The sequence below is a fragment of the Oppia nitens genome, unplaced genomic scaffold, assembly GCF_028296485.1.
Source record: "Oppia nitens isolate AA-2021 unplaced genomic scaffold, nextdenovo-longstitch-racon4-pilon3 scaffold24_pilon_pilon_pilon, whole genome shotgun sequence".
In the NCBI taxonomy this organism is placed as follows: domain Eukaryota; kingdom Metazoa; phylum Arthropoda; class Arachnida; order Sarcoptiformes; family Oppiidae; genus Oppia; species Oppia nitens.
Window position 1 is genome coordinate 912591 of NW_026533204.1, and position 15774 is coordinate 928364.

At 26.6% G+C, this 15774-nt stretch overlaps 2 protein-coding genes across 2 annotated transcripts; both read right to left on the reverse strand.

Moving 5' to 3' along the window:
* Positions 1-4221: 4221 nt before the first annotated feature.
* On the reverse strand, positions 4222-7162 carry LOC128954067 (apomucin-like). The gene is made up of 4 exons (XM_054299633.1): positions 7025-7162; positions 6765-6963; positions 4704-5017; positions 4222-4644 (listed from the first exon to the last, which is right to left on the reverse strand). The coding sequence occupies exons 1-4, from the start codon at positions 7160-7162 to the stop codon at positions 4222-4224; spliced, it is 1074 nt and encodes a 357-aa protein (XP_054155608.1).
* A 4204-nt stretch (positions 7163-11366) lies between these two features.
* On the reverse strand, positions 11367-15123 carry LOC128953903 (protein tweety homolog 2-like). Its single transcript, XM_054299438.1, has 2 exons — positions 14852-15123; positions 11367-12529 (listed from the first exon to the last, which is right to left on the reverse strand). Exons 1-2 carry the CDS (start codon positions 15093-15095, stop codon positions 11484-11486), a joined length of 1290 nt encoding a protein of 429 aa, XP_054155413.1. The 5' UTR covers positions 15096-15123; the 3' UTR covers positions 11367-11483.
* Positions 15124-15774: the final 651 nt, after the last annotated feature.

Sequence of the window (15774 nt, forward strand, 5' to 3'; positions counted from 1 at the left end):
TACGCTACCAGACCATTGGCCATCGGGATCGGGGTGGCAAAGAACAGGTAGTAATGGAACTGCAGGTAGAGATTACTGAATCACAGTACGAACTTTTGGTGTCGATGCCGAAAAAGTTAGAAGAAATTGGGGACCAAAATGATGCACACATACTGATCAAACCCAGCGACAACGGGTCGGACCGTCGGACAGTTATCATACGAGGTTCCGACCAAAACAAAAGCCAACTCTATATGGCGGTGACGGCTATTATGGATCTCATCAGATCTATTAACCACCAACTGATGAGTGGTTTGGCGGCGTCTAAACCGTCGATGAACTGAACCCTTAAAACTGATTTTTGACTGCTAAACAAAATTAATGGGATGTATATCTATATTAATATTTATCTATTTTTTTAATTTCATACATTTCTTATCTTTAATTTTTATAGTTTTTTAAATTATACACAAATATTTCGATTTAGCTTTTTCATATTTTTTTTTGAAAATTTCTTAGAGTTTTTTGAAGTGTATAAGTTTACATAATATATAAAAATTATATAAGAAATTATGTATGAAATTATTATGATATCTCTACATAAATATATAATTGAATAATTATTAATTAAATTAATATAATACTTATAACGTAAATTAAATTAGTCTTGTATTGAAAAATTACAAATAAATTAAATTTAAAAATAATTTTAGTACTTAATAAAATAAGTAACACAATGCTTAACCAAATCAATATAAAAATTACATTATAAAAGTTTACAATAAATAAAATTATAATTACATAATTTAATAATAAATAAATTCAAAATTATATAATTAAACCGAAAAACCCCGAGTCATCACCAATTGAGTCCCTCCTCCCGCTAATTGAGAGCACAGGTGCCGACAAATGATAACAATGCAAAACAAAAGGCTGCGACCACTGTATTGATTAATATAAAGTTCACAACTTTGACGGCATCGGTACAGACACTGTTGAGCGCACCATTAAGATCACCGTTCAGACTATTTACTATTAGCATTGCCAGGTAAATCAAAATATATATTGTTATCTTGACATTGAAATTTTTGGTATTTTAAATAATCAATTGGATATTACAGAATATTATTAATAATATTTGATATTAGCTATTAGATTGGATATTAATCAATTTGAATATTAATAATAATAATAATTATCATATAGTTTCAAGCTCAATTATTATTATTTTTTTGTTATATACGATTTAGATATTAAATTTTAAAATTTTGATCCTAGAATTGTATGTAATATACTGTAATTAATTTTGATTACAGTATATTTTTATATATTTTTTTTAACTAAACTAATTTCTATCGATTATATTTTAGTAAGTTTATATAATAATATAATAGATAATATTTTTTATATGTGTATTAAAAAATTTATTATTATTAAAAAAATCAATATTTCATTATCAAATACTATTAATATAAGTGTTAATTATTGTTTGACACGCGTTTTCAATACTTATATTACAAAATATCATACTTTAGATAAACTTGTTTAGCTATAGTTTTTTTGTTCTAATAATTACATTAAACCATATAATTAATAAAAATTATATTTTACTTAAAATCTAATAAATTTTTATATCAATTTTTTAAAAAAAAAATAATTTACTATGAAAAATATTATTATCATTATTTTCAAGGCTAATATAAATAAAAATTTATATGATATTAATAAAAATATATATATGAGTCACTTAACTAAATTAATTAATTAATTCGCTTTATTAAAGAATTCATAATATGATTAAATAAAAGCATAGCTTAGCATAAAATAATATTATTTGTGACATATATTAGATATACTGTGAGATATACAAAATCCTCAATTTATAACTATTAATAATTGAGACTTAATTTAATAATAATAATAATATAGACTATTATAAAATAATATAATTTCATAAAATACTGTATTTTAAAATTAAACAATAATCTATGATATCAAGTTAGAAATTTTTAGATAAATATTTAATAATATAATCATTAATAATCATAATTTCAAAGTTTAATGAAATCAATTTCTTGCAATGAGTTTTTAGTCTTCAATGTTTGATAAATGTATTTAATCTGATATCTACTTCTTTGGTCACTTGAAGTGATGATTATCTGAGATTTCAAAAGTCTTCTGCATATAAATAACAACCAATTAATGTTAGTTTTTGGACAAAATTGACTCCAATTTTTTCTAACAAAAAAAATATTATAATTAATATATAAAACTATAAAATGAAAATTATGATCATATACTTAGTTAGAGTAACCATTGATTTATAAGTCCTGTCCTGAGCCGACAATTTAGTTGTTGGCGTGAATACCATAACACTTGTTAAGTCTTTACAATAAACTGTATTATCTATTGATAGACTGTTAGTAATTTTTATTCATATATTTATATAAATTTAATAAAACCAATTGTAATCCTTGAAAAAGTTGTGTCAATTATAGTGGCTTTCAGTTCTCGACTCTCAACATAATAATGTTTGCAATTATGGATGAAATGAATTTTATCGCAATTAGTTTCACTAATTAATATATTTGAATCGTGAAGATCCCTGTGCTCAAAGTCAAACCTGGCCTCAGCCACAGCTAATCCTATGATGACTTGTCTTAAAACACTAAGCAATTGCTTTGCATTTATACTTTTATCCTTTAAATTAAAAAATGTTTTAATATTTGTTACATTTATTTTTTTTTTATTTAAAATAGATGTATAACTTCTATGACTTTCCATAGAGACAGTCCTCCAAATGTCATTATGATTACAGCATATTCATGAGCTATTGATTTATTATAAGTATTTAAAATTAATTAATTGTTTGCAATTATAAAAATTAATAGTTTAATAACTAATTTTCATAATACATACGAAATGTATTCAAATTATGAAAATTGTTTTTGATTTGCATTAACTCAACGTTGGGATTATCGATACACTAAAATATTGTGGTATTTGTCCGCAAACCAAATACTTTGATAAAACTCGAGGAAAACAATTGGTACTAAAGTCGACGGATGAAGAGTTTAAGAGTCGATAGAGTTCTGCATATAATTCAACATATATTTAAAAATTAGTTATATATTTGAAATAAAAAAATATATCTAATTTTTATGATATTAATTACTGGCTTATCTGAAATTCATTAAAGATATCTTCAAATGTAGTTATAGATCCCGACTCTGAATTGTCGAGTTGTTGTATTAGTTGACCACTTAAGGCACGAATCACTTTTAAGACAACCATTTGATTATTACTTTTGAATCAAATGCCTTAAATATTTCAGAGTAAGAGCCGTAATCAAAACGTATGACAATTAATATTATATATTAAATTATATATTTATATATTAATATTTTCAGATTTGTTATTCAAACCTTTTTTTGAAAACTTCATCAAATGTTTGAATTGATTGTTGATTACAAAAATTCAAGCAATAATTTACGATATTTATCCAATTGATTAGTTTTAATAAGTTTATTGATTACATTATACTTATTAATTAACTGTAATTTTTCAATATTTTCTGTTTGTTTCAAATTCTATACGCAATTAACATAACAATTATGTATTTAAAAAAAATTTCAATTTGTTTTATTTATACTTTACATTTTCATATGTGTAATCATAATTGAGTAATTTATATAAATTTTTGCAACCAACTAAACATTTTTGATGAGTTTAATCAATTTATTTTATTACAGTAAATATAATTTTAACCAATAAAGTAAAAAATTATTTAAAAAGTTTATTATTTGATTTAAATCTCGTGTAATTTATATTTATAAAAAACATTTTGTCGTCACAACTCATCAGATAGAGTAGAGATAATATTTACAGTAATTGTTAAAAAATTATGCTTTTTTGTTATAATTTTATAAATTTAATAATTGCTATTATATAATTGTATACTTTACAAGTAAAATAAATTGTTTTTTTTTAAAAATCTATTTTAATAAATAAATTTCAAAATTCTACAAATATAAAAAATGATAATATATTTTTGAATTTTAAAAAATCAATTATTTTTAAGTTTCTCTAAAAAAAATATGATTTACTATAAACTATAAATGCATTCAAGTCATCATTTTATTAATTTTGTTCGTATTTTACAGAAAACAAAACAAAATAAATACTAATTTATGGATCATTAGTGAAAACAGACATTTGATATCTTTTGAGGCCTTTTGCTGTTTAAGTGGTCTTTGATCCCGATTTGGATGGAGTGGTGGCGCCAGTCTTTGATCCGGCCGTCGAAGTAGCGGTTGTCGAACCGGGAGGCGCAGGCGGTGCACCAGTTTTTGAACCGCTAGCCGCTGCACCGGTAGCTGAACCGGGAGTAGCTCCAGTTTTTGAACCACTAGCCGCTGCACCGGTAGCTGAACCAGGAGTGGCACCTGTCTTGGAACCCGACGCACTTCGTGGGAGAGCAGGTGAAGTCGCAGAACCTACGGGTGCCGCTTGTGAACCCACTTTGGAGCCAGTCTTAGAGCCAGCTGTGGCTGATCCCGGAGCTGCTTTAGAGCCGACAGCCGATCCGGCCTTTGAACCAGCACTGGAATTAGCCACTTGTGATCCGGTCGCAGATCCAGTTTCAATGCAGAGCCTTTGGTTGAGCTAGCATTGGGTTGCAATGCACTTCTCTGCGATTTCATCGATGATAGGGTAGATCCGACATTCGAACCGCCCATTGAATTACCGGCTGATGACGATTGAGGCGATGTATTGCTGAACACTGAACCCGCACCGGTACCCGAAGTCGCCGACGCGGCCGACGCGGCAGACGTGGCCGACGGAGCGACCTTAGAGCCTGATTTCGACGGCGCCGCAGGCGGTCCTTCTTGAGGGGCAACCAATGGTTGTGCTGGTGGTTGCTCTCCCTGTTGAGAACCGGTCGGTTGCGCTGCAGCTTCTCCTTCGGCTGGCTGTCCCTCTTGAGGCTGTTCCTGAGGTGCTTCTTCTTGTCCTTTACCACAACAACCGCCCATAGCTATTGATTATTGTTTTTAGTCTTAAATTAATCACAATATAACTGTTCACTCAATGGATGGACCAAACAATTATGGTTTGTTCTCAAATATTTAACAGTATTAACGGTTCAACTACTTAACAATTTTCACTATTGATTTATATATTTTCAAAATTTAAATTATGTCTTTAATTGATATCAATTAATTTACTTCAACAAACAATTCGAGACTAATTCAATATTTTACTAACGAATTATATTCAAAAATTCAATTCAATTGAAAGTTTCTTATAAAATGACAAAACTAGTCTTAATACTAGTCTTAATACAATTGACAATTAATTTGTCATTATTAGCACCTGTATGTTGTGGACTAATTACAACTTTTCAATCAAATGTGACAATAATAGGATTCAATAAAGATAATATATTATCAGACAATTCATCGATTAAAATGACTATTAAATCACAAAATGTATTTTCTGAGCCATCAATTGATAAAATCAATAAAACATATATTAACTATTGTTATGTTAATTGTCGGACAAACATATCTAATGAATACAATTGTTATCAATGTTTTGACGCAAATAATAATCAATCAATTGATAGTTTTAATGCCTCGATATTCTGTTGCTTTCATTACAAACACATTGACTGCACATATAATTGTATCAATGATTTAGTCGATTGTGTCGATAATATCAACGTTAATAATAATAATAATAGTAATAATAAAAGTTATACTTTTAATATATGCAATCAATTAGCAAATGAACAGAAACATGACGTTGAAAGTGTCAATCAATACAATTGTTCCCAATTTTATGATATTTGTCTTAAACAAAATATTTTAATAATAGATAAAAATCCTGAAATTTCAATTAATCAAAAGTCAACCGATAAAGTGTCGACATTAGCATTGATTATAATAATATTGTCATCAATAGTTTGCTTATCATTTGGTTTAACTATATTTTTACACATTTTAAATAACGAAAGAAATTATTTCATTCAATCGCAAAACATTGCAAAAGAAAACATTTGATATTTTTTTTTTGAAAAATTATTTTAATTCTTTAGATTTTATTTTCTAAACCATTGTCCAAATGCCCAATAAATAATACAATAAACTTTTTAAATGTTATAAATAAAACATTATTTTTAATAATTATTGTTTATTATTGTAATAAATAATAATTGAATTTAATCTTTTTTTATACAACAATTGCAACAATATTTATAAACTATGCCTTAAATAGGATGGGATGGACCGGGTATTTGCCTATAGAAAAGTATGTAAGAGCCGGGTATGTCATCCCAATGCATCTCAAATTGCTTATGTATTTCTTCGTCATCATATGATGTATACCAATGGTCATCAACTTTACAATAGCAAACATAATGACCTTTCAGACAGGTGTGTCCCTTATGGGTGATCAATGCAAAGATGCTATAATCGAGTCCATCGATTGTAATTTGGGTTTCAATTGTCACTAAACTCGAGATTTTTTTTGCCGTCGTTCAAGAATCTCTTGAGTTGTATTACCAATATTTTTGGTGTCCGTCTAAAAGCCAACCGTTTTGTTGAACTACGTCTTGCAGCACATGTATGGCAAGTGGGCATCGAATCGCCAGTCAATTGTTCATCAGTGAAATAATAGCGAAGACAGTCAACAATAGTGATCTGATGGTCGACTTCTGGTATGGATATCGAGAGATATCCAAAATGTTTCGTAACAACAACTTTCATGTTTACAATAATTACATCTAACGGTTGACTTGAACTGACCAACAAATAAGTCGACCAAATATGAGTTGTCCACATATTTGTTATAGTAATTCCAGGCCTTATTACTATTGATTTGATTGTCTGTTTGTGTCTTAGGTTTTGTCTGAACTGTATTAATCTCGTCGTGTAATCCATTGATGAGATATCTAAGAAACTCCTGAGCGTCGTGTTGTTCCTTATCATGAAATTCAAGAATTAAATTCAGCAAAAGTTTGCCAAAAATTTATTGGATCAACACTTGTCTCATCAGTCATACTGTCCAACTCATGTAACAATTTCTTGAAACTTAAATGTAACGGTTTATTACAATTTATTTGAGATATGTGTTTTCTCAGCTCAGGTATGGCATGTAAAGCCTGAATAGAACTATTCATATAACAAGTATTTCCTAAATTATCGGAACAAATCTATATTATAGACAGCCAATAGAAAATTATTTGCCCCAAACCCACCCCCACCCACCCAACCACTTCCTAACCTCACACCCATCCCAAACTAACCTAACTAAAGAATAATTAATAATAAAACTAACATTTTATATATGTATAACTGCAGAAAATTCAATACTTTTTTTGCTGGCTGTCTATAATATAGATTTAAGCCCAAATTATATATAATTTACATAAAAATATTTTTATTTGAATTATTTTTTACTTTAGGTCTTACATTGTTGTCTCGTTATAACTAATTTATATATTTTTTATGTTTATGCTTAGCTTAAAGTAGTTTAGTGGTTATGCTGGACAACAATCTACATAAAGCAAAAACTATAACTAAACCAGTTGAGAATGCTAGAAAGCATTTCCATACGAACTCCTTATCCAAAGTAAACTTTACTCATGTGAGGTATCAAATAAATAAGTATAACAAAATAAACAACTATAGACATGTAGGGTATCAAATGATTCAGTATAACAAAATAAACTCAACTTTAGACATGTGGGGTATCAAATGATTCAGTATAACAAAATAAACTCAACTATAGACATGTAGGGTATCAAATGATTCAGTATAACAAAATAAACTCAACTATAGACATGTAGGGTATCAAATGATTCAGTATAACAAAATAAACTCAACTTTAGACATGTGGGGTATCAAATGATTCAGTATAACAAAATAAACTCAACTATAGACATGTAGGGTATCAAATGATTCAGTATAACAAAATAAACTCAACTATAGACATGTGGGGTATCAAATGATTCAGTATAACAAAATAAACTCAACTATAGACATGTGAGGTATCAAATGATTCAGTATAACAAAATAAACTCAACTATAGACATGTAGGGTATCAAATGATTCAGTATAACAAAATAAACTCAACTATAGWCATGTGRGGTATCAAATGATTCAGTATAACAAAATAAACTCAACTATAGWCAYGTGAGGTATYAAATGATTCAGTATAACAAAATAAACTCAACTATAGACATGTGAGGTATCAAATGATTCAGTATAACAAAATAAACTCAACTACAAGCCATTTTTCAATGTTCCCAAAGAGCTAACAAAATTTAAGTGCTGAATCCTTATACCTGTTTTTGATGCTTTATTCAAATTTATACTCAAAAATTTTGACCTAAATTTTTTTTACTTTGGCCGCCATTTTCTGTATGTTCCCAAAGAGATATCAAAATTTTAATGCACATTTCTTATGCTTGTTTTTGATGCTCTATTCAAATCTATATTTAATAAAAAAATTTCTAAAATTTTTTTACTTTGGCCGCCATTTTCTCTTTGTTCCCGAAGAGATATCAAAATTTTAATGCTGATCCCCTATACCTTATTTTTGATGCTTAATCCAAATCTGAAGTCAAAATTTAAAAATTCAATCAAATGCGGACGGACGGACGGGACATATATAATTCAGATACGTACTCCTTTCAGGAGTTCGTGAAAACACCATTTAATTGATATTTTCATTGTTTGCTTCAAACATTGTATATCTGTTGACTATATAATAATTATTAATTCAAATTAATCTAATGAAAGATAATTTATGAAATGCAATGACAAGTCGTACCATAAATTGTGTGAATTCAATGGCAGAGGAAGTGTTACACCTCTTATAATAGATTAAAACAATTGAACGACAAATTGGCATTTAATGATCAATCATCTGATCTGAAGAGTTATTATAATGAAAAACTGATTAATCAAAGGGATGTTTGCAAAAGACGACTGCAATGGACTTTTAGATGACTTGTTTGATGGCATACGAGTGCTTCATAATTATGGTATTACCGGTGATGAACACCATCTCATTATTGAAAGTCATTATTTGATGGCTAAAGAAGAGTAAATAAATACGTATTGAATTCATTATCGGAAAATAAATTACTGGAAATAAATGGATTAAATGCCAATTTAAACAATGAATGTCATAATAATTGCAATAAATTAGCGACAAAAAGTCGAAACTAAAAATTATTTATTAAGAGATAATATAAGAAAAATAGTGCAAAATTCAGGAAATATGAGACAAATTATACAAATTTCAAGAATACTCTTCAATTTGGTTCTCAAAACATTTGGTTTAAAAGATATTATATTGTTTTCTAACTTTTTTTTTGATTTTTAAATAAATAGTTCATTTCTATTAATTTAATAAACATTTATATTTATAAAATTTTAGTTAATTTATAAATTAAATTTATTGGTTATTGGAATAAGTTTTAGTGTTATAACTATACGTAATTTAATTAAAAATACATAATATATAAAATACAAAACATTATAATATTATTTATAGTTAATTAGTATTACACGAGACAAATATAAAAATTGAGATGAATTTAAAAATAATCATAAAATGTAAAATAGTGTATAAAATATTGTCCCAAAAAAATAACTTATTGTGGCAAAAATAAAAAACCAAATACAATATAAAAAGATAATAAAAGAGTATATGTCTGGAAAAAAGTCAAGAATCAGATTTTTTTTCCATAAATACTAAATATTATTGAGTAAACTATTCATAAAAGTTTATTATTAACTATAATATACATTATAAATGGGTGAAAAAAAAATTAAAACTATATGTTTGTGTTTTAATAATACTGTACAGTATATTATTAATTATATCCAGTATATAACTGTTACTATACTAGTAAATTTTTCTAAATTAATATAAGTAAATAACTAGAAATTTCCCATGATAATTTTAATAGTAGTAATTTTTTTAAAAAGATTTAAAGTTTAAAAACTATTGTATTAAAAAACTTAACATATAGTGTACTACTGTAATATACTTTAATGTTTTGAAAAAGTAACTTAAACTTTATTTTTAAAATTAAGTATTAATACTTAAAGTTATGGTTTTTTTGTGTACTTATTATTTATTTATTAATTTAAAGTTCATATTAAATTTGTTTTATAAATAAATTTGATAAAAAAATTGTTTGATATATGAGAAAAAATGACATTTAATTTTGGAAATTGTTTTTTTCCAATTAATAATTAGTATACAAAGTTAAGGAAAAAATTGAATTCTCTTAATATTCCTTAATTTTTTCCTATAAATAGAGATACAATATTTGCTTTTAAATACTAATAATGATTTAAATGGTTACTGAGTTTTTTTTTCAAAGTCAATGAATTTCAATCATTGATTGAATTCATTTATATCTGAAATTATTTGAGAGTTTATATATATATATTTTATTTTCAACTATATATTAGTAACTATATATAATAGTAAATTACGGGATGCCATACGTTAGTCAACTATTTAGTGTTTCCGATCTGCTAAAGAGCCTTGATAACGATTTGCTGGACGAGATGGCCAAAAATCTATGGAAATATGCCACTCTGTTTATGCCGACTGCGGTAAACTTACGCTACCAGACCATTGGCCATCGGGATCGGGGTGGCAAAGAACAGGTAGTAATGGAACTGCAGGTAGAGATTACTGAATCACAGTACGAACTGTTGGTTTCGATGCCGAAAAAGTTAGAAGAAATTGGGGACCAAAATGATGCACACATACTGATCAAACCCAGCGACAACGGGTCGGACCGTCGGACAGTTATCATACGAGGTTCCGACCAAAACAAAAGCCAACTCGATATGGCGGTGAAGGCTATTATGGATCTCATCAGATCTATTAACCACCAACTGATGAGTGGTTTGGCGGCGACTAAACCGTCGATGAACTGAACCCTTAAAACTGATTTTTGACTGTTAAACAAAATTAATGGGATGTATATATATATTAATATTTATCTATTTTTTTAAGTTCATACATTTCTTATCTTTAATTATTTTTATAGTTTTTTTTAAATTATACACAAATATTTCGATATTTAGTTTTTTCATATTTTTTTGAAAATTTCTTAGTGTTTTTTGAAGTCTAAGTTTACATAATATATAAAAATTATATAAGAAATTATGTATGAAATTATATTATATACATCTCTACATAAATATATAATTAATATTAATAATTAATATAATGGATATATTGTAAATTAAATTAATCTTGTATTGAAAAATTACAAATAAATTAAATTTAAAAATAATTTTAGTACTTATTTTATTAACACAATGCTTACGGTAACCAAACCAATATAAAAATACAATAAATAAAAATATGTAATTAAAAAACATAATAAATAATTTTTATTAAATTCAAAAATATGTAATTAAACCGAAAACCCCGAGTCATCACCAATTGAGTCCCTCCTCCCGCTAATTGAGAGCACACGTGCCGACAAATGATAACAATGCAAAACAAAAGGCTGCGACCACTGTATTGATTAATATAAAGGCCACACCTTTGACAGCATCGGTACAGACACTGTTGAGCGCACCATTAAGATCGCCGTTCAGACGCTCGCATTTGGCCAACTGATCAAAATTTGTCATCAATTGTTTTATTATACCAATCTGATTGTCCAGCTTTTTCAGATCCCTATCCAAATCGGCCGGTGTTGTACCGCAATCTACTGGTCCGCCAGTCTTGCAGGCCGTCTGGACGGCAGTGTTGAGTTGAGTGGACAGTTGACTCATTTCCTGTTCAGCTTTGTCCAACTGTAGTCGAGCTTTGGCCAAATCTTTGTCCACTTTATTTTCGCCGACACATTCAATTAGATAGTCGTTGACCAGTTCGTTGTTCATCTGGGATCTGATCCACGGTTTGGCGTCTATACAGAAATCGGATACACCGACTGCCGAAACTAGCGATGCGGAGACCAGTAGCGAGCAAAGTATCAGTGCTATGACTGCCAAAACTGTTAGACAACTTAACAGACATCGGGAACAACATATGCTAAATACGTAGAGCAGGCCGACAATGGCCAGTGACAACAGTATGGCCAGTACGACAATGATGAATATACGGCCGTATGTGTCCAGTGCTTTGGGAATAAAGTCGACATTTGCTTTGTCTATCGATTCACTGGCCGCCGATACCTGTGCTCTACTCGACGCTACATTAGATCTGATTGTCTGGCAATTGGTTTTATAGGTCCTGATAGCTTCGACACCGGTTTTATCGGCTATCAAATCGATACTATTCTCTAAACTAACAATAGTTGCCGAAACGTCCAGTGCTCTGGTCAACTCTTTGGTATTATCGCCGACTTCATCGAACCATTTGACGGCATCGTCAGTACTGTCGCGGACACCTTTGACAGCGTCGTACAGTTTCCAATCGCCGTACAGACCGCTGATAAAACTCAGACCACATATTAGGCCGAAAAGAAAGACAACTACTTTGTATTGTATTGGTATAGCTGTTGACAAACAAACAAAAAAAAATAGTTAATAATAATAATTAATTGATTAAATAATTTTCTAAATTGTAAAAATAGTTTTATAAAAATTTATTTTTAAATTTTTAAAATTATTATTTAATTAGTGCCTGTATGAGTCAATGCATTTAAATTATTAATTATATGGTCTATAAATATTATAATAATTTATATTGTAATCTATAATCATATAATTAATCAATATTAAAAAAAAATAATATACTGTATATTATAACTAGAGATTAAACTTTGATATTTGCATTTTTTCAAATTATCAATTGTTTAATACTTTTATTTACAATAAATAATATTAAGATATTATGATTAAATTAATACAGGTATAATACTGTTATAATCATTATTATATTTAAAAAATTGTTTTTAATACATTAGTTTATTAATGTGGTTGACAACAATATACAATAATAGTATGTATATGCTTTATTTACTGGAATCAAATCAAATTTATTATCAATTTTTATTATTAGTGATTTAACTAGAAATTAATATAAAAGTTATTATTATTTAAATAATTTATGTAACTATTGATTTTTGTTGTTGCTAATTTTTGTAAAACTATTTACTAGTAGCATTGCCAGGTAAATCAATTGGATATTACAGAATATTATTAATAATATTTGATATTAGCTATTAGATTAATATCCAATCAATTTGAATATTAATAATAATAATTATTATCATATAGTTTCAAGCTCAATTATTATTATTTTTTTGTTATATACGATTTAGATATTAAATTTTATAATTTTGATGCTAGAATTGTATGTAATATACTCTAATTAATTTTGATTACTGTATATTTTTTTAACTAAACTAATTTCTATCTATTATATTTTAGTAAGTTTATATAATAATATACAGTGACAGCAAACAAAATGGTAACGAGTTTGAAATAAATTTTAAGCTGAAATATATTATTTAAAAATATGAATTATATATCAAACTGTAATATATTTATTAAAAAACTGTTTTTTATATATATTGAGTATCATATAATGTCTGGTGTGTTGTTATCATTATCAGGAGTGGGTGACCCTTCCGCTACTTTTCCACTCAACAATATTCTTATTATATGATAATTTGAGATTTTAAAAAACTATGCATTGTAAAAAGTGTTAAATATATAATCAGTGATATGTATATTACTACAAAAAGATAAAAAATAGTCAAAAAATAATTTTTAACGCAAATAATATCGCTGGACATTAAGCCAGATCTGGTTAAATAGCAAGTTTACGCACTTAACGTTAAACATAGAGAACCCATTTACTAAAACTACGCCACAAAATTTGTATGAAAACTAATATAGTAAATAAAAGTATGAAAAAGTGGTCACCAATGACGAGGCATGAATTTTCATGTAAAATATCTACCGAATATAATGTATTTATTACCGAAAAAGATGATAACGAAATGATAACAATTGCAGTGGAAAACCGTCAAAACTTAGTGGAAGCGCTTTCCTCTATAAGATATACAGAATGCGCTATTTCTTATTAAAAAAATTATTATCTTATATTTAAACATATGGGCTATCATATTAAAATTATTAGAAATTTAAAATAAATTTAATATAATTGTTATTTAAGATCAAACTCGTTACCATTTTGTTTGCTGTCACTGTAATAGATAATATTTTTTATATGTGTATTAAAAAATTTATTATTGTTATTAAGAAAATCAATATTTCATTATAAATACTATTAATATAAGTGTTAATTAGTGTTTGACACGCGTTTTCAATACTTATATTACAAAATATAATACTTTAGATAAACTTGTTTAGCTATAGTTTTTTTAGTTCTAATAATTACATTAAACCATATAATTAATAAAAATTAATTTTACTTAAAATCTAATAAATTTTTATATCAATTTAAAAAAAATAATTTACTATGAAAAATATTATTATCATTATTTTCAAGGCTAATATAAATAAAAATTTATATGATATTAATAAAAATATATATGAGTCACTTAACTAAATTACTAAATTAATTAGCTTTATTATATGCGGGTGCATACAAATATTATTAAACATTACTAAAATATATATAAAAAAGTAGTTTAAATAATTTCAAGTTTAAATTTTGTCACTTAATTATATGTTAGATAAATTGATTGACTAATTAATTATTTGTCAATAATTAAAACAAACATTTATTACTTTATATAACTTTTTATATATAAATAATGTATCCAGGTTATTCTTAAATTAAATTTTTATTAAATACAATATTATCTACTATAATAATAACTAATAAATAAATTAAATTTACTTACTTTCACGCTTTTTGTTTGAACAACAACAACATGATATACAAGTCATCAGCAAATAGATGACCAAAATTATGATAAGCACTACAATAGGTATACCGGCAAATACGGCCAAACTGGTTAAATAGTCCTGACTGGTCGGATCAAATGTACTATTTTTAAGCACCTGTAGCTTATAGTTTAGATGGCGAAACTCGTGAAACCTGTAGGCCAGGTCCAGGATCTCATAGCCGCGACCGTTTTGTGTCATTATTATTAATTATTAATTAGTTATTTTAAATATTTTTAATTTACAATTAATATAATAATTATTATTATAATTTACTATTTTTTTAAGTATGAGTTGAGTTATGTTAATAGATTACACACATATAATTTACACAAAATTTGTTTAAAAAATTATTATTATTATAATAATTATTATTAATTTATAAAAATATTTTGAATTTAATTTTGTTGTTTTTGAACTTTAAATGTTGTGAAAACAATTATTAGTTTTTTTTTTTGGTTAAACAAGTTTCAAAATAATACTGATACTACTAATTATAATAAATAGTTAATCAAAATAATAATTATATAATGATAAAAAATAGTTTGGTTTAATTAACGTATATTTAAAAAATAATAATATTAAATTTAAAGACAATTGTTTGAATACTGATTCACTGATTTATATAAAACTATGTTTTGTAAGTTTCATTTATTTTTATTTAATTCAATAATAAAGAATTATTTACTGAATGTCTAGTTTATAATATAATGATAATATATGATGAGGATTAAATTGTTGGATATCACACAAACATGAAAAAAATATACATTTAATTTATTATATTATATGATTGAAATGTATATTAATATAAATAACTTTTAATTAAATATATAACTGTACTGTATATCTCTGTTGACAATAAATATTACAAACATAG